The following is a 25422-nucleotide window of genomic DNA, read 5'->3' as shown; positions in this document are numbered from 1 at the left end:
ATCGTATCTAATTTCTACTATAATCAAATGAAAAGTTTGACTTGATGGTCTGTGTTGCTGTGCTGCAAAAGAAAAACATGAGATTTCTGCATTTATATGTCACGTCCTGCCTCATGCATGCACATCTTACTGGTGTTGTACACGTGTCCGATTTGGACTATCTCCTGCTGTGTTTTCATTACATGATAGACCTGAGGAGGTTCTAATAGTCCGGAAAATGTTGAAACCCAATTTTCTGGAGTTCTGTCTGAAAACAGCTTTACAGACATGCGATTGGTATTCATTTTCTCAGCAAGAAGTGTTTAATAAGTTAAACAAGTTTTCAATATGTTGAACTCTTCATGTATAATGGTTGACATAATTTCATTCCCCTCCATATGGTTGCTGAAAATGAATTTCCACAAGCTAGTTGATTGATTTTGGATCATTCACTTCAGCTATATTATTATTTATGTTGTATTAGGCCACAGAAGGGTGCCAGCTGCCATTGTTCGCTCAAACAATACCTACTCTGAGTCTGACTCGTTGTCTCCGTTGACGGTCCCTGACTTCAAGTGCATGGCCAGCCCCCCGTTGGTCTCCCGGTAGATGCCCGCCGGCGGGGGTCCGACAGGGACCTGTGGCCGCGGGGCCACGGGCGGCTTGATGAGGGAGCTGTTTTCGTGGTTGCCAGGGTGGCCACCGTCGTTGGAGGCCAGCGAGGGCGGCCGAGAAGACGGGGTCATGATGTTGACGGAGGACAGAGGCGGGGAAGACGTGGTGTTGTTGTTGTTGGGGGGCGGCGAGGTGATGGTGGGGGAGTGGTAGTCGCTCAGCTTCTCCCTCAGGCGGTTCTTCATGTTCTTGTCGGTGAGCGGAGGAGGGTAGCTGATCTTGTTCTTTAAGATGCCTGAGTTTGGACAACCAGTTCCAGTGTTAAACAATTATCTTAATGAATTAATTTGATTGAACTCAATTGAGTTCTTCTCTCTTACCTTTCCTCTGCTCCGGTTGATGGTTACTGTTGTGCTGGCTAGGTGGGGCTGTGTCTTTCGCATTACTGGTCGTCTGTCTGTCTCTCTCCTGGGGCGACTCCCTCCCTCTTTCTCCGGTGTGGTTGAGCTTATTTTCCGAGTGCAGCTCCACGTTCACCTTGGTCTCCACCCTCAGCCTCTCGGCCCCAGCTGGATCCTCGCTGTCGCTGGCTGTGGTGGGCTCTGTGGGCCAGTAGGGCTTTCTATGATTCGGCACTGAATCCACTGATGGGGGGGGAAAGATACACATTTGAAGCAGAAGCCTGCATACCTCCACCAAGGCCCAACATGCCAGACTCTTATATCAGTCCCCTAAACATTCCTGATTTATTTTTAATCAAGATCCTTGAATTATTTCCAGAAAAATTACGGAAATGTTTAAAAATGCCAAATCGTTGCTGATCTCATGAAGGCGGGTAGAATAATTTAAGTAGCATATAATGAAAAAACTATGTCTAAAGTATGACATTTTTAGAGTACCTCCCTAACCACTGACTGAGCTTCACCATTAGCCTCAGTCGGACCCCACATACCTTTAGGCGTGCTGTGAACGGGCTGCCTCTCGTTGTTCCACTTCGGCTTGACGTCGATGTCGTCGTCCTCGCTGTCCGAGGAGTGCGAGGAGGCATAGGAGGAGCTGTGCTCATCCACTGACAGCTCACTGTCTGAGTCCGAGTCTGGGGGGGGGGGGGGGGGGGGGGGGAGGGAGCAAGGAGGGTTAGTGAACTGAGAAACTTTGATCTGGTACAAGCCCCTGAAAAACTACGGCGAACTCACCATCTCCCTTGGTGCCGTTTCTATGGAACAGAGGTCCATCCAGATCTGTGCGTCCTTTAGCTGCTCCTGAGGAGCCGCTGGGCTTCTGACCCGTCTCCTCCCTTCATAGATAAAGACAGATACAGCAGCGAGGAAGGGAGAGGAGGACAGGGAGTGGAAGAAATGGGAGTGAAAAAGAAGAGGTTGAGATAAACAGGATAAAGAGGGGGGAAGTACAGCGTCTCTGGAAATAAATTCAAGCCCCAACTTAAGGGTTGAGACAACTTTTATACAAACATCTGCCTCTGTTGTTGGCTTCAAATAAGAGAAGAATAACAAATAACAGGTGGTTTAGGTGTCCTTGCATCAGGTTAAAGTCTTGATCATCAACGCAAATAAGACGAATGGATACAAATTCAAATCATTACACGTGCATCATCTGTTTCGGTCTATTTATAGTATATTTATATAGTTTCTTTCAGTGATTTGTTAATTGAGTCAACTCCTCAGTCATCTCCTCCTGCTTATTCCAGGTTGGATTTAGATTTTAGCTGGAGGGAAAACATGATACCGGAGACTCTGGTTATCTGATGGTTGTTCTGAGAGGAGTTTCTGGAAGCAGCTGCAAACATGCCAACAGCCCCAGGGAAGATGTGTGTATATATATATATACATACATGTATGTGTGTGTGTGTATATACCCTCCTTTCCTTAACCTCTCCCCTTTTCCCTCACTCAGTCTCTGATAGACAGCACGCCACATTGCTCGCCCCCAGCATTTTTGCTCTCTTACTGACCCCAGTGTCAGTTCGCGTTACCCAGATGACAGCTTTATGAGTCAAGGCGCACAGTCAGACCTCAACTTGAATCTGTAAAACTCTTTTAAAACACCAGGTACATGTAACACCACCCCACTGCGATGAAAACACGCCTGTGATAGTCTGAAACAGGGGAGATTAGCCTGTGATGAGGAGCCACTCGATCGTGGGAGGGCTGTATCTCAACATGTCAACGTTACCTGTGCTGTTGCTCAGGTGCTGATTAAGAAAATCCAAACAAAGAATGAAGATTTATACATGCTAATAAAAATCTACGACACTCAATTGGTTTTTGACATTATTTACACCCTATGTTTCTTTAAAAGCTGCAATAAATAAAAAGTAAAAGAAGGACATGCTACAGCATGTTTTATAATAAATTAGACATATTTACAGTGTAGAAGTGCCTGAGACTGATTTAATATGTTTGTTGAAGAAAGGATATTGATGTATATGCAGTTTGTAATTTAGACTAAAACATTTTAATTCTAGTAAACTACACCGAGCTTGATCTGAAACATTAAAAAACATTCTTAGCCTAAATGTCTGCTGCTGCCCTCCTCCTAGTTACTGCTGCCGTTTTTTATGTCTGCATACCATAAAGTGTTCACTTCAACAACACAATGCATCAAATCAAAATTAGCATGATCAAAGTTAAAATAAAACACACAACACTCAACAATGAGTAATGGCTGAGTAGAGTGAATGGATGCACAGTGGATATGATGCTCCTTTGTCTGGGTATCTGTGAAAGTAGGTACGGGTATGTCTGTATGGTGTTTTGCAACAAGGCCGTGCACCATGCGCTGGCAAAGCTCAGCCTCATCTTACATGCAAACCCGATTACATCTCCGTGCAGGTGCCATTATGTGGCAGCATTCACGTATGGAAACAGAGATAACAAAAGTGTAAAGAAACTTAGCCGCTTGATATATCCCCAGTTTTGGACAGAGCTTGGAATAAGGACAGGGTGACAGAGGGTGACCGTCAAGCGTGTGGGCATAAACATGGAGCCTGAAATGTGTTAGTATGTGTGAGATATTTGAAGCATCGACAGAAGCGCGGCAAGCACGACTAAGAAAAACCAGAGAGGGAAAGGGAAACAGGTCCAAAAATAAACATGCTTTGTTGCACACACACACACATGTGGTGCAGCAGTGTAGTAAAAGCAGCCATGCAGTCAGTGAGCGTGTTGTACCTGAGCGCGTAAGCCAGGTAGCTGCTGCGGCTCTTAGCTGACCTGAGCGTACTGTCCAGGGACACGGTGGACTCTCCGATGCCCGAGCGGTACAACGGGCCGTCTTCTGTGAACGTGTTGTTGCAGTTGAGAGAACGCTGAAAATGGAGGAAGGAGTTTGAGCACATTTAAAATAACGGTCCCAAACAAATGGCACACAGCCTTCTGTGATATGAACTGCAAGGGGAGGAAACACAGTGTTTGTGTGTCTGATCACTCACTGTGAGCAAAGACGCCCTCGTGGTGCTGGACTCGTCGGGCACGCTCTTATTCCCCGTGAACACGTTCTTGAGGTTTTTCCTCACCTCTTTGTTGAAGACCACATAGAAGAAGAAGATGAAGACTCCCTGTGATAAAAAAAAAGCAATAACATTTGTTTTAACAGCAGCGTGTGTATGGGGAAGGATACACCTCTGTGCATGTGTTTAAACGAATAGAGAATGAGAGCAGAATCTCTATTGAGAGGTCCAGCGTCAACCCTGTGTTACCTGCAGACAGCTGAAGACGGCGAAAAGGTAGTGGAAAGTCATCACGTCACTGTTGACTGCCATTAGGCCGAGCAGCCAGGTGGCGCTGATGAGCAGCAAGAGGAGGAAGGCCATCCGGAGCGCAGGGCTGAAGAGTGAATCACACACACACACACACACACACACACGATGAGATTCCTGAGACTTACGCTGCTGCTCTTTCCAAAATAAAGATGCCAATGTTAAATGAACATGCACGTGTTGTGTCCTATGTGACAGTGAAACATACATCGCTCCTGACTTCTCCATTGCTTTCTGCCTGCGTCCACAGGAAGCCTTTGCAGCGAGGATAAAGATCACAATGTTCACCTGAAGAGGAAGGAGGAGATGAGGGAGAAAGTTAGTTTTATTACACTTTCTTTCGATACACACAGTTGCATCTGTCTTTCGCTGTATATTTCATAGGTTATTCACATCGGTGTACATTTCAAATCACATCTGTTTTCAAATTAATTCGAGTCAATTGATGCTTTGAGAGTTTGCTCCGTGTTGAGCTGCGTGCGGACGACTTTAGATCGTGTACGTACCAGGACGACAACAAAGATGGGTCCCGCGAAGCTCCAGATGAGTGTGTCGTGGACAGAGAGCCAACAGAAGTCTGGGTTCCCGTATCCCTGAGGGTCGAGACCTACCGCCAGACCTGACCACACACAAACACACACAGTATTATTCTCTGAACTTATTTAAAAAACTTCCCTGACGTCTGTGTTTGATAACACAAGGTGCCTGTTTGTTTTTCTTCCTATTCCAATTTTCCGACTGTCATATCCGTCACTTATCGCTGTCATTTGCAATTTCCTATCCTTTGGATCTCTGTGTATTTAGCGCTGCCTCTGTCTCGCACTATTTCTCAATCCAAATTCCAATCAGGTGAAGCTCTGCTGGTCTCCAATCAAGCATGTCAGTACATCACAAAGCATTTGATCCATTACAAGATGGGTTACAACAGTAAAATATGTAGAAAGTGACAGGCTTAATGAACAGTGACTAATTGGAGATATGAGCAGGTTAAAAGAAATCTTAGAAATTAGGAAAGAATAAAAAGACGCATAATACTTTTGTGTTATATTGTGGGTTTCTAAAACATGGCACGATACAATATGTCTGTCTCAGTCTTTGAAATCTCCTCTGTTTCTTGTTCATTAATTTTCCCACGAGGATTAAAGAGAGGAGACAAGTCCCAGCACGAATCTCCCTGACAACCTGCCATCTTCATTTGCTTTGTATCTGTGAGTGTGTGGGTGTGTGTGTCTCTGTGTGTGAGGGCCTCACCTGTGATGATGGCCGGTATGCCCCAGCCCATGGCGTAGTAGAACCTCATGTGGCCGTGGTTGATGTTGCGCAGCTCGGTCAGCATGCGGTAGATATGCAACCCTTCCACGAACATCCAGGCAAAGGTGCACATGTAGAAGTAATGCAGGAGGATGGCGATCACCGTGCACACGAACTGCAGGGAGGAGGGGAGAAGAGACAGAGATCTGTAAGTATGTGTTTACATTTTGATGGAATCCAGTCGAGCAATAAGAGAAGCTGCTTTATTTTGAACCACTCAGTGAGTTCATCCATTCAAGACAGGTTGTGAGCTTCTTCAATGTGAGCATTTGAGGTTTTCCAATGTGTATCAAACAGATATAAATACTGGGCTGTTTGGCAGTCATAACAAGCTCTTTGATTTTATTTGTATGTCACCGAAATTATGATGATGTTTTCGACCTTCCAGCACTTAAATAGACCTATTAACGAATCACGTTGTCAAAAAAGGTATAAACAGATTAGTCGAGGGGTAAAATAATACTTTCAGGCTTTCGGCAGTATATCTCAATGTTTTTTATGCCAAACTTCACCAACTCATGTAATGAAGCAATGATTCAGAGAGAGAGAGAAAGACAGAGAGAGAGAAAGAAAGATATAGACTACCTTGACAGGGTTATAAATCACCGTGCAGATGGCCCTGGGCACACACTGACAGCATTCCACAGTACTGACACACACACACACACACACACACACACACACACACACACACACACACACACACACACACACACACACACACACACACACACACACACACACACACACAAGGACGTGCTTGCACATTGCACAGAAACACACTTACGAATTCAGATATGTAAAGGAAAACCACAGATGAAAACCTTTCCTCAAAGAACTCCCTGCAGTCTTGGCTTCTACAATTCATACAGGTGCTGATAACGCAGCGTGTAACTCAGTCCCCCCATTCCCAGTCAAAACACTGTGAGTCAGAACATTTGTCACAGGAACAAAACAAAACTCCCGCAGATCCCCTGGAACCTGTAAACATACATGCTCCTAATCTTTTATTCTGGTTTGGTGGTCGGACTCGGACAGAGATATTATGCTATGGATGGTACAGAATAGGTCATCTACTCTGTATTGGAAGAATCAGAATGCTGTCTGGAAAGATTTACTTTTATGTCTCTTGTCCAAATATGATGAGAACTAGACAGAAATAATTAAAAAATTGTTTGCAGTATTAGCTCGTAACCTCCACTGATATATTGTCTATGATATAAGGTTATTCTTCACTTTTTTCCAGTGTCATGGTCAGAGCCAAACATCTGGCTGACAGCTGGCGTTCAGCAGCTTCTACCCATGATGGTGGTTCAGGATTGACAGTTGGATCTGATGATCCGGTGACGTCTTTGTGTAACGACTGTAAACATCTGGTTGAGCCAGCAACTCAGAACTGACACATTGGTTACAAAGGGAGATTGTGTAACTTGTGAAAGAAGAGATGAAAGATGTAATTAAATTAATTAAAATCTGTTTGCTATTCTCCTACTTTCTATCTGTTGATTTTGTGACTCTTCTGTTTTATACACTTTACTTTACTTTACAAAAAGAGAGTTTGTATTTATGTGTTTATAACGTTTAAAAAAACACCTTCAAACCTCCTTACAATATAATAAAACTAATTAAAAACCTATATGCATTTATCATAAAAACACACAAAGGACAAACAGTTTGCAAGTGACAAAAGTGTAACATTAAATAAGTTAAATTTGAATAGCAAAGTTACGTTAATTGGTTTATAAGTAACATCAGCAGTTTGGCAACTTGAGAGGGCGTTCACATGAATTTTCCCGGACTTGAACAAATGATTCAGATTATTCCGCCACCACGTGAAGGCATTGTTACTTTGCATGTGCCTTATTTTGAAGACTTGAACCTCAGGAGACACAGTAGCTATGGAAAGCTAAAGGCCTCAATATGCACCCATCAAGTGTCTGAATGACAACAACAATTAAGTTCCACAGGCCAACGTGGCATCCGTGTCACTATCAAATTCACAAAGCCACTTTTCACATTTTTCAAATATTTTACTTTTACGACGTAACTGCTTGTTTTTTACATCTCCCCAAGAGCTATCAAGTATTTTGACCTTCCAAACCCCAGTGCATTCAAAATGAATGAGCAGCACCTGTAAATTAAGAGATTAATGATGTTTTCTGTAGCAGACACGTAAGAGATTCATCCAGTGAAAACTAAGGAGTCGTTTTGGGAAACCTTTGCCGAGGTCTTCAACCCCGGGGCCTGCTTCTGAAGAGAGGTACGAGTCACAGCACGTCTCCTCCGCTACTGGCCCACGGAGGTGTGTGTGTGTGTGTGTGTGTGTGTGTGTGTGTGTAGCTGTACAGCTGTGTGTAAAGGATCAAACACACTGTTTGATCCTTAACTGTATGTTCACTGTGCATGTGTGCGTATATGTTTCTGTGACCGACCTAACTCCAAAATAAATTATGAATGCAATAATCTACACTAATCAGCTCAGTGGACAGACTCAGACTGTAGAGGTTCTCAGCCTACATCCTATAGCTCTTTAATTAAAACAATTTAGGGTCATTTTTAACTTAGACAGTATAATAAACTGGTTATATCAGGTTTTGTTCAAAGAGGTTTCTGGCAACCAGTGTATTCCTAACTAATATAGTCATTAGCTGATCGTCCAAACACATAATCTGTCGTATAAAGACTGACTCTCAGGTAATCCTCGGCCCATTGAGCGTGGTAAACCCCTGTCAACACGACGTTAGACGGCAGCCCGCAGGCCAAACAAATTATTGTCGGATGCCTGGCAGTTTAATACAGTAAACACAGAGACATCTTTTTCCCGCTTCATGTTCCACAAAAGTGCACCACAAGCACAGGAAAATGTACTAACTGGTGTGTGTCTGTATTCATTTTGCAGTCTGTGTTGTTTCCATCAAAATGCCCTGGATGTATTTTTTATCTTGTTTCTATACATCACTCAAGATATCCAACACAATCGAACAAAATTCAAAAAAACGTCCCCTCTCTAACAATGTTAAAGTAAGGGAATAAAATGGCTGGATCCGCTCCCTGATCTGGATCCACACCAAAATCGAATGTGATCTTTCCTGACCCATTCTGCCTCTTTCCACCAAGTTTCGTGAAAATCCTTCCAATTATCTTTGTGTAACAAACAAACCAACAGGGGTGAAAACACAACCTCCATGGCAGAGGTAAGCATATATCCCTGAGTCACCTGTAACACTTGAATGCACTGAAATTCAATACTGTTGCTGAGTGTGTTTAATTAACAGTTGAAAAAGCTTAAAGTAATGGAAGGATAAGACCTGAAAACGTCCACCTTCTGCCACTACAAGTTGTATAAGTGGAAACTCGATAAAACCACAGAGGCAGACAGTTCAATTCTCTGCAAACATCAGTGTAACAATAACCACTCTGGTGTAAATAATAGTGTTGAATAACATCCAATTTTAAATCCCTTTAAAAGAACAGGTTTGGAACATGCTTGGTGGTGCTGATGAACGTGAACATGAGTCCATCTGACGGGGTTGTGGGGTTATGTCCAACAAAAAAACACACTCACCGGATTGTCGGTCTGATTGATGCCAAACAGGAAGACGAGCTCAGAGAAGAACAGCGCTGCCACCAGGTTCCGATGGATGGCGTGGAGATTGGAGCGGAGCCGGCGCAAGAGGCACAGCAAGATGAAGGTGAGGAGGAGCAGGGTGAGGGAGACGGACACTGTGGTGTAGGTGACGATTTTCAGGGGGAGAACGTCACCGTGCTGCGGAGAGAGATTCAGAGGTGGAGTCAGGAAATGCATACAAAGGAAACTTTTTATAAAGCGATGAAGCAGCAGAGACAAAGGTTTAGGGACGCACCTCTCTCTTGGAGATATCCATCAGCACAGCGAAGCTGGTCAGGTGATTACACTGACAGCTAATGTGGCTGTTGTTTCTGTTCAGCACCTCGCAGCCTTTAGAAGACCAGCCGCCTGTTCCTCCGATCCTAGACACCAACGCACACACATACACCAAAATCAGGAATGTAGAAAAGTACAACAGACTGCTTGGAGAATCAAAGAACATAGCTACATCCACTAACCCTGCAAAAGCTTATCTCTGAGATTCTGAAAACTAAAGTCCAACTTACGCAATGGAGTGGTCCCAAAAGACGCAGACAGGCTTGGTCCTCTCCTCTGTCTCCAGCAGGATGTACTCCAGGGTGATGGGGGGGTCTAAGGTGGGTGGGAGAGGCATGCCCTCATTGTGGACTGTGGCGCTCACTATGGCCGTGTTGATCACCGGACGGTTGGGGAGCCTGGAAACACAATTCAGTTTTTAAACACTGAGCTTTAGCAAGTTTTCACAACAGACCATAGATTCATAGCCTGTAAATACAAATGGACGACGCCTCTCCACTTCCCTGGATAACATGCGCTCACCAATCATGACTTATACTTCCACCAGCCACCAGGGGTTGGTCAAGGTGCTTTTGCCTCCCTTTTGGGAGCTACATACAGTCTATTCAGGAGGCCCAGATGTTTGAAAACACTTTATTCTCTTATCTTATCATTTTGTTAATGTCCCATTCTTGTCTCAGTATCATATTTTTTGGTCCCCGACTCAATATTTTCTCAGTATCACAGAGGCCTACGTGGGCAGGGATAACGTGGCTCTTTCAAACACACTCAATGTAAATATGATTTGTTTTAACATCTAAGAGGAAATGTGATGTGGGGTCTCTCAGTTTACAGAACATTATGATATATAGAGGGTATAGAGTTCAGACAGAGTGTGGGCTCTTTCTTTTGGCCTCTGTTTAGTATCACTCTTCGTCTGTTTGACTGCTTTACACATCATGATTTAATCCCAGCAGAGTATGTGAGAAAGTGGGAGTAAATGTAACTGTGTATAGGTCTGAACATTTTGACTTAAAGCCTGAAAGTACTTTATAGATAAAATGCAATCGTCTACCTCAGACTCCTGCGATCGGGGTCGTATCTTTCCGGGAGCAGCTCTCCCAGTGATTTGTACACTATCACCACGGCAACCGGCAGAGGGACGGCGGGCTCGAGGTGTCGGCGTCTCCTGTCAGACACTGTGTGGTCCTCCTCCTGGGGGGGGTCCGTCGGAGTCGGAGGGGCCGGACTGGGTTCAGCTGAGTTAGATGGAAAGATAAAGTGATTGACTGAGAATGCTGTTTCAATCAAGTGTGTTTCACTAGACTTATGAAACTAGTGTGGTTTTATTGTACCTCTGTGGTCCTGGGAGCCGAAGTGGAACTGGGAGAAGTGGACCGACGACCCGAGCTCTTTGGGATAAGTCTCCTTGATTTCCTGGAATCGAGGAAACGTCGCCCTTTCAGGATCCGACACATCGAGGTAGTCCACGGTTAGAACTAGAAAACAGGCAAAGAGGGAAAATTGTGATCATGGTGTGATCATCACCGTGAAACCTGTTTGTCCCTCAGCGGGTTTTCTAATCTTCCACTCACTCATGTTCGACGTAACAATGGTGAAGGGTTTCAGGTAGGTCTTCCTGACGTTCTTAGCCAGCGTGTTGGCGTAGTCCTCAAAGTTGCGGAGCAGATGTGCCGTGCCGCCGTCGGTCTTCTGGATCTGCTCCCAGTGCTCCTTGGTTTCAGGATCCAGGATGGCACTGCCTGCTCGTACCAAATTCTGGATAAAAATATAAACATGTAGCATGAGTGGGAAATTTGAAGACACACACACAATTTCCCATTGTGTGTGTTGGAAAAGGGAGAATTGCGCTGCTTTCATTCCCACTCCTCATCCTGAACGCCTGATCTTCCATGAACTGTAACTATGGTGATTGGGTACCGTCTCCAATAATAGCAGCTTAAATTACCAGAATCAGGCCCAGCAAGATTAAAAGAAATGCTGAACTGTAATCTGTTATAAAGACGAGCAATTCATTCAAAACAGTTTTATCTCCAATATTCTTCCTGGAAACTTTTTAAGATTTCTAAACAGAGTTTGGTGTATTTGTTCAGGAAGCCGAGGATCAAGGGTTATATCCAATGTTCAGTTGTGTTTCAGTTTCTACATGAAAATTCCTTATCGCTACACATGGAGCTAAACATAAATAAACCCCACGTATGGCTGCAGAGGGCGCTGTTGCTATGTAAAAGCATTGCTTTAAGTTATTTTCCAAGTGGAAATCTTTCCGATCCCTTTTAAAGCCTTTTGAAAAGTCATTAAATCTAAGATTATTATTATATCCAGACACTTTTCTTTTCTACCTCATTGAACTCTGCGTCCCTCATGGCGGTGAGGTCGAATCCCGCCTGCTGGCTCTCATACAGCAGCACAAGATTCAGCAGCTGGGCGGCCGTCTTCACGTCGTTGCCGTAGTAATGCGGGGTGTTGCTGGTGGCGATGTTAAGCAAGCGCACAATGTTCTTGGACTGCTCGCCGTCCATCCTTGAGCTGTTGCGCCGAAGGTCGTCGCTCTGAAAGAAGGAAGGGAGGGAGGGAGGGGTGAAAAGAGAACGAGAAGGAGCGCTGAGTGGGTGCAATGAAACAGAACAGAAACTGGTCAATTCCAGGATTAGTGAGACTTTGAGAAAGTTCAAGACTAAAGTATTAGGTTCAGGTTCCAACACAATATGTGAAAAACCTCCAATAGACTGCTGATCAAATTACACTTGACTGAGGACAATGCTGAGAACAGATTAACTCATATGTGAAGCAACCAGCAGGTTTAAAACACTGATATTTCCTTTTCTCTGTGCTCATTTGTGCATCTCTGAATAATAATTATAGAAAGACCAGAGTTGATTTTGCACTTTACTCAACGGACATTGTCACGACAAACACCTGAGTGGAGGATTTTCATCTCAAACAGTTCAATTTCATTTCACTCACCAGCTTCTTCAGGTGGGAAAAGGTGACGGTGGTGCAGTTGAAGAGCTCGGGCGACAACCAGCCTTTCTCCTCACTACAGTGGCGGATGGCGGTGCCTGAAAATACGAAAACAGAGAAAGAAAATTCAATTCACGCTCAAACAGAGAACCAATAAATTAAAAAAATTACTTTACGTCACTAAATAACTACTTTATTTTAGAAATCAAAAGAAAAAATAATATTTTATGTCCTGGGTTTTTCCTCTCAGGTTGCTGGATGTACAGTAGGAAATACCTACAGGCTGAGCTAATAAAATAAACTGCATTGTATGACTGTAGGGGTTTTATAAGAAATCTTATAATCTATACTTTCATTTTTGTGTAGTATTGTCTTAAAAAGATTCTTTGAAAAGACATTAGTCAAAAGTTCTGATGGAAAAGACCATGGCTGTGCTCTTTATAGTAAAAGCACATGTGTGATCAGAAACTGGTCAGAATATGTGCCGAAGTTAAACAGTTAAAAATGTTTGAAAATCTGAATCCGTCAAGACTTCATCCAAATGGGAAGTCGATTCTCGTGCTTTTGTTAAGAAGAAGAAATGGCTAAAGAAAGTTGGGGGCGGTCGACAAAAGGGGTCACCATGGTGATGGCGGTTACTAAGGGGCTGTAACAAGGAAAGTGATGGCGCTGTACTGAGAACGGGTCAGCGAGCTCAAGTTCTGAGTTCACCTCCATTCTCTCGTGTCAACCACACACACACACACACACACACACACACACACACACACACACACACACACACACACACACACACACACACACACACACACACACACACACACAGACACAGACACAGACACAGAACTGGCGGAGGCGGGTATTACTCTAAGTAAATGTACATGGGGGTTTTGGGTGAGAAAAGCTCTGCTGGATTAACTGACCAATCAGGGAGCTTCATTACAGTTTTTTTCAGTGTATGCCTTAATATATAATCACTCAAGAACAAACAGACAGACACACACAGGTGAATTAAACTGGTGTGACACAAAAACTCTGATTACTTTGGCATAAAAACTGATGAAAGCAAAACTATATTTACTCTTAAAATAAAATGTCATATTACCCCCTACAAATACAACTTGACCTCAACCTTGTCATTGACCTTGTTATAATTTTGACCATTTGTGGCCTCATGCTTAGTTGTTTCGGAGAACACAATAATTACCCCACACTATGCAGCTGGCATCAGAGGGTTTTAATGCTAATGTTTGTTGAAATCAGTGTTTCACCTTATTGGCGATGCATGAATGTGGGGGGTGGAGGTTCTGAAGGAGCAGTGAAGAGGGGGTGTCCTTCTCCACAGTCACAAACCATCACCTTCAAGAGCACTCACCAATGGATCCTTTGGGACAGTTCATGGCCGCGGGCCGGCCAGGGTTGGTCTTGGGCCACCAGATGCCTGCGTCGAACGCCTTGGGGCAGCCCATCTTCACCGCTGTGGAGGAAAGAAGGAGAGTAGATGGTTCAGGTGGTGTGATGTCGGACAAAATTTGCCCTTTAAGAAGTTAAATCGTTAACTGAACCTGAAATACTTGAGATTAACTTGACATGGGCTCTGGTTACATCTCCCACACTGTCAAAAAAACAGCCACACAAACTAACACAGTGATATTTGTGACAAATGAATCCTACAGAGCCACTGCACAATAGAGTGTGGTTACCCGATCTGGTGTAAATTGCTTGAAACTATAGAATTATTTATCAAATTTAGGACTTTCTGTCTTTGTTGGGGATACGGGGCTAATCTGTGATATTTACCTGGCAACAACTGCAGACAACAAGTCCAAATAAACAATGATGGTTGGTTTAGCTAAGTAGTTCCATTGACAAAAGGTACAGTTGAGTTCAAGAAAGGTTCATGAACATAAAGACAACTGACAATAGTACGATTTGTATTTACGCTGATTACATACGCTGTTGTTGCCTGGATGAAACTTCAGTTCCTTATGTGAGTGGGTCGGACAGGGAATTGTGGCCGGCGCCGCTCTCTCTATTGCATAAGCAGTAAACCACGTTGAGGTTCAGCATATCTGAGTTATAAACGTCCAGGACAGTCCCACATTGTGTAATTCACTTTCTGTAGCAAATTCACTGCAGTAACCAATAACTTCTCCAAGTCTGTTTAATATGGGCCTGTTTGTGAAATGCGATCGAAAAACCTTTTTCATTTTTCAATAGAAATAATACATTATTAATATAATAATAATAAATGATCACTTTTACATTTCCATCTCCTTTTCCTCGAGGGTAATTTCTTTCTAAACCATGAGAGCATCTGTCATCATCAGCGGCTATGGTGACATTAACTGAGTTTTCAAGAGGCTTCCTGTCGTCTGGGCTGCAGAGCTGACAGATCGGTATGAGGCCTGACATGGATGGTTACATCTCAGTGACCCGTACAGCATAACCAAAGAACTCTGTCTTTTTTTCATCCTCGCCACTTTCCTTAGTCAATTCCTCGTGTCAGGATTCATTTAAGCATATCCACACGAAACTATCATATCTGAAATCATATCAAACAAATAAAACCCACTGATTTGGAACATCTGTCATTAACAAAGAGAACCACATCCAGCTCCATTCAAAGTCTGAGCACGTTCCGAGGCGTGCTAGAGCTTCAAATTGGGTCAAACAGTAACGACATTGACATTTGTTCTCGGGCCTTCGCGGTTTTGTCTTCCATTCATTTCTACTGTATTGTGTGTGTGCACGGCCGCTGCCAAGTTTGCCCACAAGCCAGACTCGCCTCTTCTGCTTGGCTGGCTGGCGACAAAGCCAGAGAAGTTAGCTCGACTGCAGCACCGGCAGATGTGAGCGACACCATTTGTCTCCCCCTGACACTTCATCAATTCATCCGGGTACACGTTGTGAACCAGAACAGTTAAAGGAAAAATACACCCAATACACCCGAAGCTGTCCTTGTCATAAATATCTGACCTTCATGGATGGTTTCACTTCTCATGAACAGCGTGTTATTTATGTGATTAGTCAGCCTTTTGGCACAGATACGGACAAGCTATGTTAAGTTATCTTATGTTGTGTATTTTATATTTTGTATTATAGTGCACATATTTTTTACAACCTAATTATTTTATTTTTGTTTTTATTTTGTATACTACTTTAATACCTATATTTTGCATTTCTATTTTTCTTGATATTGTCTTGATCTGTCTATATATTTCTATTCTTGGCTGAAACAGCTGTAGCGTAATTTTGCTTCTTCTTTATTACTTTTAACTTAACCTTAACAAATATGAGTTTTGATTTCAATATCACAATTTCCAGTTGAGGATAATTTAAATGTCGCTTGCAAAAAAGGTGTAAAGAATTGGGAAATATCACATTACGTTCGGAAAATGAATGAATTCAAATACCTTTACATCCAGAGGTCGTAACTTCAGAAAAGGGGTGATCGCAGCGGTTGCACTGACGACCGATAACTCCTCCCTTACAGGGGCACTGTCCGGTGATGGGGTCGCACGTCCGAGACTCAGAGCCGACTGAGAAGCACTCACAGGGGTAACAGGTGTCCTCGCCCTCGGGACGATAGTGGTTGTCCTGTGGGACAAGAAGACGAGTTACACTAATGAAATATTCAGTACATTAAAAGAGAGCCGGAGGACATTAAGATATTTTGAGGCGCCATCTGTGCATCTTTGAAATGAGTCCAGGTAGTTTTTCCCTAACAGCAGCAATAAGCCACGCTTACAGTATGATACTGAGACATGTTAAAGATGTGCAAGCGAAAATAAGTCATGTTAGATAAATGGTTCAATAATTCATGAGTTCTCGAGCTACATGTCAAACCACACCACATGGTTTCCACAAAAATGTCCTGTGTAACCTTTCTTCTAATCATTGTCCTTAATCACGACACAAACCCTTGTATATTCCCTTTTAACCTGTGAAATCTCATGGTGTGTGTTTTTGTACCTTGCAGCGACACTCTCCTGAGGTCTTGTTGCAGTCTTTGTGAAATCCTCTGGAAGTATCACAGTTACAGGGACCACACATGGGACTGCCCCACCAGCCCAGGGGACACGGCTTCTCCACTCTGTCATCGAAAGACATGGACAAATTGAATTAGACTCAGCACACACATATATTTATTACGTTTAAACTGAAAGAAAATATAACCTGGAATTATTGAAGACCCTTATGACACGGAAATGTAATTGGGGCTTGATATTTTACAGGTAAGTAAGAATAAATAACACACAAATAATAAAGGTTTAATACCGATATATCAGCCAATTTCATTCTCTAACCGATAAATCAGTCAAGCTCTAATGCACTAATTCTTCCAGAAATGCAGGTTAATCTCGCATGCAGCCTCAGATTTGTATTTTTTCTTCAAATTACAAACTGAATAAGTAGAATTTTCTTCCTCCAGCTGCTCTTTATACCAGCTCAGGAGAATAAGTTGAAAAAAACAACAAAAAACACACTACATCTGCTGTATATTCAACGTGATGTTTGATCAGGTGTCAACATGTTGCTGACTTGGTATCAGCTTGTACAAATCTGATTACTTCCTATCAGTTAACTTTATCTCTCACTAAACGTCTTGTGCTGGCCTGAATCTAGAATAAACTGCCTCCACAGTTTGAAGTCACTGAATCAAGTGTGACTCAACACACAGAGACTTCCTTTCACCCAAGAGAGAGAGAGAGAGATGGGATCTCCGGTGGAGTGATGTGATCTGATAGGGGACAAGCGCTGGTATGAGGGAACTGAGACTAAACACCTATAGAGGATCAGTGAGGTGTGACGAGGGAATCCCACATCCTGCTCCAGACAGGAAGTGATGCGTGTCAGAAGGGTCAGGGTTAAGGGAGGAAATGACTGGTTCTCAATCAGGGTTGGCTAATTCACGGGAACTGTATGACAACGCTGACTGTGCAAGTCAACACACCTCTCTCTGAATGAATAAATTAATTTCTTCTCTTTTTGATATCTCACACTCTTTCTCTTTGTCTTTCTCTCCTCACACACACAGGCACACACACTCTCTCCAGCTTGGATTACTTAGTAATAAAGCTGCTCTCAGAGACTCAGGACATTGGCAACATTACGAAAGGAGCAAGGGCCTAACACAACAAAGAGGATTAGTGGGCTTTGTCTCAGAGGGAGGCAAAGTCCACTTTTAGTCTGGTTATTTTTAACATCTGGATACGAAGGACTCTGGTATGTCTTGGAGGGATCATTGGGCACAAAACGTTTCTGTCTTTCAAATGTCTTTCAATGAGGATTTAAAGGAATATCCTGAAGTGTCTTTACCGGGGCATTTTAAAATTGCCTTTAGAAGGCAGTGTTGAGAGGCAAAGCTTTATGCAGCCTGCAGACTTTTAACGAATTTGGTAATAAGTGTGATTTAAAAACCAGCATTAACATATTTCATTAAAGAACAGTCGTTTAGTTTAGGTTACAGCTCAAAAAACACATTCAAGTGTGCAGTATCACTTTGAGGAAGTTGCTGAAATGAATTGGATGCTTCTTTGTTTAAGACTGGGTGCTGACATTCACCGCTGTTTGCCTTTCACACATGCACATGTGGAGATGCTGTGTAGATACGCATTCGCAACAGCTACAAATCCTCTGCAGGTGTCAGTGCGGAGATATTTGTTTTTCTTTATTTATATTTTAGTTTTTGCGTCCACCGTGCGTTAGAACACACCCACTCTCTCGAAGTGAATCCTGCAGACTAGAAGATCCCCTGCTGTGTTCTCACATCGACTAAGGGGCTACGTGGAGAAAGTCCAGAGGGTTCACTCAAATATTCACGTTCAAGCATGCACCTCCTCCAGAGAAACTCCAGATGATCTCTCCAGAGTTCAGTGCAAGTCTGAAAGCATCTGAAAAGACACATACACAGAGAGAGGAGGTGACCTTACTTGTTTTCACAGTACTGGCCATAGTAGTTCGGTCCACATTCACAGGTGTATCCATGGGAGGAACTTGGTTTGCGAACACAGGAGGAAACATGCTCACAGGGGTTGAGCTGACAAGCGTCCACACACCCCTTACCAAAGTAACCTGGACAGATAAAAAGTGAGTAATGAAGTAACTGAGTCAAATAAACACTTTATAAAAGTTCTTGTGTTGATGCTTGTGTGTATTTTTACCTGAGTCACACAAACAGGTGTACGTGCTCCAGTCGTCGCTGCAGTGGCTGTTGTCGGGGCAGATGTTGGAGTCGCAGGGGTCGTCCAAGTCGCAGCCGTCCTCCACACGGATCTTCAGGCCCTGAGCCATGTTCACGTTGACTACATTGGTGGATGTCTCACCCACACGGACACCCTGATGGACAGGACAAAGTGATAAAGAGTGGAGGCATAAGGACGAGGAAGAAGGACGAGAAAAGAAAATGGTAAAAAGTTGCTTGATACCTTTTAAGACCGCAATATTTCTCAAACTATTTTTTGCGAAACAAATGAAATATACACACACACAGTCACACATACACACACACACACACACCCACTCACACACTGACCTGTATGCAGCCAACAAATCCTTTGTTGACATGGTTTCCTTCTCCAGGCAAACCTCCAACATGCAGAGTTTGCAGTTTCAAACCTGGCAAGTCGTTACCAATCTCCACTGACTTCTGAATAAAGAAGAATTTGCAAGAAAGAAAAAGTTATACTTTTTCATGCATGAAACTTAATGCAGCACGTTTACAACTCGTAATATAATGTGCCTTTTACCTTGTACATGCTATAGTCCAGGGAAACCGTGACCATGTATTTAATGTCCTTGCCGTCTTTAATACTCCTCAATTCTACCAGCAAGTGGTGCCACTCTCCGTCATTGACCCGAACTTGGGGGAAGCTCAGCGACGCCAAAAGCTGCTTCCTCAGCCACACTTCCATACGGACCTGCTGCTCACTCACCTGGGCGATGGGGAAGATTACATTTATTGACAAGGAACTCTTAATTAATGCGAAATTGTAGAAAAGTTGTAAAATATTGCACTATATGGTGAAGCTGCTGGCATTTCCGTTGACAATAAGCTATTCATCTTACCATGAGATTGATGGTGGAGGAGGGTCCGACGTTGGCCTGAATGAGGGTGCCAGAGGGCTGCCTGGTGCGGAACATGAGGCCCATGTACCAGGGAACAGCGACGGTGATGTCCGGGTCGCTCAAGGAAACCAGCGCCTGACCGTCGAAGAACTGGGGAGACCGCATCACTGGGGAAAGACACGACAGAAGAATTTGATTGGTGTTATTTGTTTAAAGGTGCTATGAATAACCTTCAAGGGCAAGACGTTGCTATATTTAAACAGAGACAATTATGTAACTCACAAAAAAAATTATCAGACGTCTGCTGAGAGGCAGTTTTATACAGGACAGGACAAGCTTTCAGAATTTCGCAGAGGGAACAGCCAATTGTGAAATCCCACATAATTATCCGCTTGGGTGCAGTGAAAGAGAAAGAATCAAACAATGGACGTGAGCCTTTTTTTTTGTAAAGACCAAAAGCTTTATACTTAGCAAATAAAGTCATCTGCAACCACTGAATTTCTCATTTATAGAGATTATACAGAAGTGTCACAGAAAAGTACTTAGAGTTTGGTAACAATGATGAATTTGTATGGTTTGTTACTCCCAATCCAATGTCTGCAGACGTCACACAATATCCGATACAGAAAAAAGGTGCTTTATATGTATGAACTTGTACACACTATGGGTCAACCTTTCAGCAGAGCATATGGTCTGTGTTTCCTCCTGCAAAATCTGCAGCGTAGACAATGTATGGCTCCTCGGGGCACAGATTTCAACTGAAGCGATCGCAAACACAGGCGCACAAAAGCTGCAATTAAGAGATAAACCACATATTTGTTCCCCGTCGCAGGTAGCTGCAGCCGTTTGAGTCGGAGCACTTTGCTAAAAGCTTAGTGCGGCGTAAAAGGAAAAAACATCCACTTCTCGGTTCTCATTTACTCTTTCAAGAAGAAGAAGAAGAAGGCAGGAAGAGGGCTTCTGTGAGCCAATCCTTCAGTGTGCTATCATCTGCTAATCAGCACTAGAACTATGATTCTTCTGTGGCTGACAGAAAATCCCTGATTACTTTTGCTATGGGCTAAATGAAAAAAGATATTTCCTTGTGAACCTGCGAACGTCATTTAAGGACACACACAGAGTTTCCTTTGAATAGTAACTTATTGACAACCTGCAAAATATGTTGAGTGAAGCAGATTTTCCTCCTCTTATTTGTTTGCATTAAAACAAAACCTTTAAACCTCTTTAAGACATTAAAACAAAACTTTCATCTTCGAAATAAAAAGATGAGTTCTTAAATGTCATGAAACAGCAACTAATGATCAACTACTCGAGAATGTTTGAGTGAGTCTATGTGATTACACACCAGGAAAATGTCTGGAGAGTCCATAGCGAGGAAAGTAGGTGTTGTGATCATAAAACTGAATAACAGACAAAAAGACTATGTCAGGATGAAAAAGAGGTGTCATTCACGTGGAAGACACAGACTTGGAAAGACGACACTTGAGATCTTTCTGTAATGAGGGTGTCGTTGTGCTGTAAACACAAAACACTGATTTCAGTGGACGCGTCTGACTCTAACCATCACCTGCTGTGTCGTTCATATGAGAAAAAGGCAAAGTTCATGTGTACAAATGGCTTTATTTAGCGTTTTCAAACCTCACATCTTTTCTTGGAATAGTGTTAAGAGGCAATTGGGCATAAAGCTGGTTAGTGGTCCTAATCTGAGTCTTTAAATTCTTCCGGATAAGGGTGAAGCTCAAACAGAGCTGCAGTTTGTGGATGGGAGAGCAGACACAGGACAGCATTGACCAGAAACAAATTAGACCCTACATTGAGAACCATATCCACTTCCATGATTCCTTTTGTGAAGACTCCAAAACCGGTCACCAGATATACTGACATTAAACACGTTTAATTGCTACACCACCTTGTTTGACACCAGTACAGAGATTTAAACTCTACTTGTCATAACAAGTTAATGCCACCCGTGAGCATGCAGACCTATTTCCAGTGTATAGTAAGCTTATACATAGCCCGGCTTTCAGTTAGCATGACACAACTCATTCCCTGGTTTAAAAAAATCTGTCTGTACAGTTGAAACCTCTTCTTATTGAATACAAAGAAAAAACGTCTCCAGTTTGGATGCGTTTGGCAGTGGAAAAATAAATGATGACAAATCCCTTGTTTCTCTTGCGGTGGCGTCGAGGTCGCACGGAGCCTCAAACCAAACGTGTCAACAATGCGGCCGAGCAGCCAAAAACCCTCTTCCCAGGCCGCTGTGATCCCGGGCCCAGTTCAGAAACCGGATACCGGAGGCTGGCACTGCCGAGGCGGCTACCTCATAGACGAGATGGCAGCGAGAGGTATTCACACCTTCGCATATTGTTTGGAAGTTCGCCCTGAAGGAGGGGAATCAAAGTTCTCGCCTTACATTAGGAGAACATGAGATGGAGGTAAATATCAACACTGTTGGGAAGTGATGATTTTATGTTCCCTGACACATTTATTATTACTTAAGTCCTGATCAATCTTTCAGCACGTATGGCTGCAGATAAACTGTATACAGTCGAACCACACACTATAACATGAGCTGCTTGTCACATGGCAGCTGAGGTGGCAACTGGGACAGCTATGGGTTTACTGCAGTGTGTGTTTGTGTGTGTGTGTGTGTGTGTGTGTGTGTGTGTGTGTGTGTGTGTGTGTGTGTGTGTGTGTGTGTGTACAGCAGCACGTGGGGGGGGCTTTACTCTGACTTTCTATTGTGACTGCTGCATGAGTCAGACTGAGACAAGGGAGGAGTTCCTTATCCCACTATCCCAGTTGATCCCCCGTGCTCACACCATTTCCTGGAAGTCCTCGAGACCCATACACTTACTGCTAGTAAACACAAACACACACACACACACACACACACACTTGTCTGCACACACAAGCTCACCGGGATGCAGGCAGACACCAACTGTAAACCCAGACATTTTTTGACTATTTTAAGAGATAATTCATGTTTAATGACTAGAAACTGAAAAACACACTCTCTGTCTCCCTGTTGAACACACTAACACACAAACACACACACACAGTTGCATCTTTTACCTTGTTCACAGTTCTTGCCTCCGTAACCCGTTGGGCAGTTGCAGCCGTAGGTGTTCCACTTGTTGTCACACACTCCTCCGTTCTTACACACAATGTTTGCGCAAAAGTCTTTCTTCGCCGGACAACCTGGACATTAAACACACACAAATAATAATTTGTTAAAGTGTAACTTCACCCTGAGACCCGCCTACCTACAAACGATGTGGTGGTTTGGGGCCGGATCACACATACGCGAATATCCAAATGTCAAGGGTCACACTTTTGATTAGAGGGTGTTAAGTTTTTCACATATAAATAAATGTCATGAGTAAAGACGTGTAAAACGTTAATGTGTTATCGCTTTCGAATCTACGTTACTCATCAAAGAACAGTCATATATTTCATTGAAGTGCAGTATGTCTCTAATCTGTACGTGTAGTGTATGTTCAGTGTCTGTGAACCGTTTTGGTTTAAATTGCAGCACGCCGAACCTTCTGTGGTGCCGTTGTTGGCGATGTGGCTGGCCATATCGATGGGTTTGTTGTCGATGTTGAGGTTTCTCATGCAGCCCACAAAGTCTCGGTTCCTGACGGGGAAGTCCTCGGGGAGGTTGGGAACGCCGCCTAGCAACAACGGGCCTGTTAAGTCCAGTGACCTGCAGACAACACAGACAGTAAATCAGAATAGCGTCCAAAACAAAAATAAACAATCTGATTTATTTTGCAGAGTAATTCTTTGGATTTAGGGTCTACAAGGATCAAACTCATATTTTGACACTTTGAAAACATAACATTCAAAATGTAACTGACTGGACTGTAACAACCCATCGATGCCCCAACTTTGCCCCAGAAAGGGCGACCGAGGTAAAGCATCAACCCTTAGCATGACTGCCATTTGTAAAATAAAGTTATTTTTCCTGAGGATTAAGGCTGGCACAAGGCTAAGGGCTACCATCACCACAACTGAGTCCGGATCTACACAGTAGGTCATTGAGGAAGCTGCTTACACCCACAAACCCCTCAACATCAATAGCCACAAGGCTTTGTGAGACTTAATGTGAAGCAACGCTGCACAAAAACATGTTCAAACAGCGACTTTATAAATTGTGGGCATGTACAGTAAAGTACAAACAGTGTTGTGTGACCAGGAGCATGTGGAGCTTAGTCGAGGAGTCTTAGAATTAAAGAATTAAATCCCTAAATAAATCAATTCTGTTGCAAACTGCTACTGATTTTAAAGCTGTTTTAATTTAGAAATACCTCCCCAAGAATATTAATGTGACAATTTGCATGTGAAATTATTAATAATCCAGATTTATGGATCAACACCAGTGGTATTAGGTTGTGAATTAATTTCTAGCTCTAGTTCTAAGTTTCACAAGTGAAGTATTTACAGAAACATGTCATTAAAAAGTTTGTAAGACGATTAGAATTAACCAGATGCCTCTCTCATATCCAAAATCTGAAAATAAAACAATAGCCTGTTATAATGTTTGGCCAAGTATCTTATACTTCCTATATATAAGACGGTGCCTTTGGGAGGAAATCATGTGAAAACAAATCACACTTTCCCAGCACTGAAAGCCAAGTGGTTTCTTCCTTTGTGTTAGTGACATGCATTTCTAAAAGTGAAACTGTTCAGGCAGCACATTACATAACATTGTAATGTACCGTATGATTGCAAATTCAGGCGAGACACAGTTTAAGTACCTCTGAACTCCTCTCAGCGTCTTTTACCTGTGCAACAAGTTCCTTAAAGAATGTAACCTCATTATCTCCCCTCGAAGCGCTGTGTCCCCACCCTCTGCATACTAAATGGGCCTCAGCATGTTAGCTCTTCAAAAGACTCATTAAAGTAAAAATGTCTCACGCTATAGAAATAAAAATCAATTAGTCTCTGGCAAACGCACGGTAAGTCATTTTAAGCCCGTGTTTTGAGGAGCTATTCGTTGTCTAAGGCCGTGTCTGACAGCAGGAATACCACAAGGATGAGTGCACAGATTAAAATACAAAAGGAGGAGAGGGTGGTGAAAAGAGAGATGGGTAATCTGGTGTAATGGAGGCGATTGTGGCCTCCGAGGTACAAAATTGTCCCATAAGTTTCTAAGTGGTCCAGACCTGACGTTTGACAGGGGAGAAAAAGATAAAGGATGCATGAAAAGAAAGAGAAAAAGAAGAGCTTACTTCTTCTGTCCGGTCTGGGTGCCCTGGGCAGCGCAGGAGTAGTTGCCGATCTGCCTCCCGAAGCGAATCGCCATGGAGATGTCACAGTCGTCCACTGCAACCACAGCCACCTTCTCTCCAGAGGGTCCATGAGGGATGCCCAGGCGCCCGATGTTAGGCTGAAGAGCAAAAGAAATTACAACCGTAACAGTTAATCAATGACATTTAGTGTTTATCTAGTGGATACATGTTTGAGATACCTTACATGAAATAGAAAGATAATAATAAGGGATAAATGGTAAAAAAAAAAAAAGCTTAATTGTCAGTTGACATCACAAATAAACAAAACTGTTATATCACACTTTTTATATGATTATTTATTAACTAATCTCCAATAAACATCAGACATATCAGTATCTGCGTTTATGTTTGTTGATCTAAAAAAAACGATTAAAAAAGTATTTTTTCTAAATATTTTTTTTTTTTTTTTCATTTTTAGTTACTTAAAATAAACTTTGTGGTTAAACTGTAAAATATCAACCCTCAGGTGCATTTCTTGGTAATTAGGGATTAATTGATGACGG

At 42.9% G+C, this 25422-nt stretch overlaps 1 protein-coding gene across 1 annotated transcript in view; it reads right to left on the bottom strand.

Annotated features, from left to right (window-relative positions):
• The window catches only part of celsr1a (cadherin EGF LAG seven-pass G-type receptor 1a), an 84944-nt gene that overhangs the window by 1831 nt on the left and 57691 nt on the right, over nt 1–25422 (bottom strand). Inside the window, exons 7-35 of the mRNA XM_053415327.1 lie at nt 24860–25017; nt 23168–23331; nt 22698–22823; nt 19623–19789; nt 19304–19489; nt 19090–19203; nt 18719–18893; nt 18488–18629; nt 16527–16647; nt 15968–16151; nt 13927–14028; nt 12555–12649; nt 11930–12139; nt 11162–11345; nt 10922–11065; nt 10642–10825; nt 9818–9985; nt 9547–9673; nt 9249–9449; nt 5624–5798; nt 4879–4991; nt 4581–4660; nt 4313–4439; nt 4046–4171; nt 3828–3922; nt 1791–1891; nt 1547–1690; nt 975–1238; nt 511–889 (exon numbers count right to left, since the gene is read on the bottom strand). Of these exons, the coding sequence (XP_053271302.1) occupies nt 511–889; nt 975–1238; nt 1547–1690; nt 1791–1891; nt 3828–3922; nt 4046–4171; nt 4313–4439; nt 4581–4660; nt 4879–4991; nt 5624–5798; nt 9249–9449; nt 9547–9673; nt 9818–9985; nt 10642–10825; nt 10922–11065; nt 11162–11345; nt 11930–12139; nt 12555–12649; nt 13927–14028; nt 15968–16151; nt 16527–16647; nt 18488–18629; nt 18719–18893; nt 19090–19203; nt 19304–19489; nt 19623–19789; nt 22698–22823; nt 23168–23331; nt 24860–25017 (4556 nt within the window). The remainder of the gene's footprint in view (nt 1–510; nt 890–974; nt 1239–1546; nt 1691–1790; nt 1892–3827; nt 3923–4045; nt 4172–4312; nt 4440–4580; nt 4661–4878; nt 4992–5623; nt 5799–9248; nt 9450–9546; nt 9674–9817; nt 9986–10641; nt 10826–10921; nt 11066–11161; nt 11346–11929; nt 12140–12554; nt 12650–13926; nt 14029–15967; nt 16152–16526; nt 16648–18487; nt 18630–18718; nt 18894–19089; nt 19204–19303; nt 19490–19622; nt 19790–22697; nt 22824–23167; nt 23332–24859; nt 25018–25422) is intronic.

The sequence above is a fragment of the Pleuronectes platessa genome, chromosome 22 (genome assembly GCF_947347685.1).
Source record: "Pleuronectes platessa chromosome 22, fPlePla1.1, whole genome shotgun sequence".
NCBI classification, from domain to species: Eukaryota; Metazoa; Chordata; class Actinopteri; order Pleuronectiformes; family Pleuronectidae; genus Pleuronectes; species Pleuronectes platessa.
This window is presented reverse-complemented; position numbering and strand designations above follow the sequence as displayed.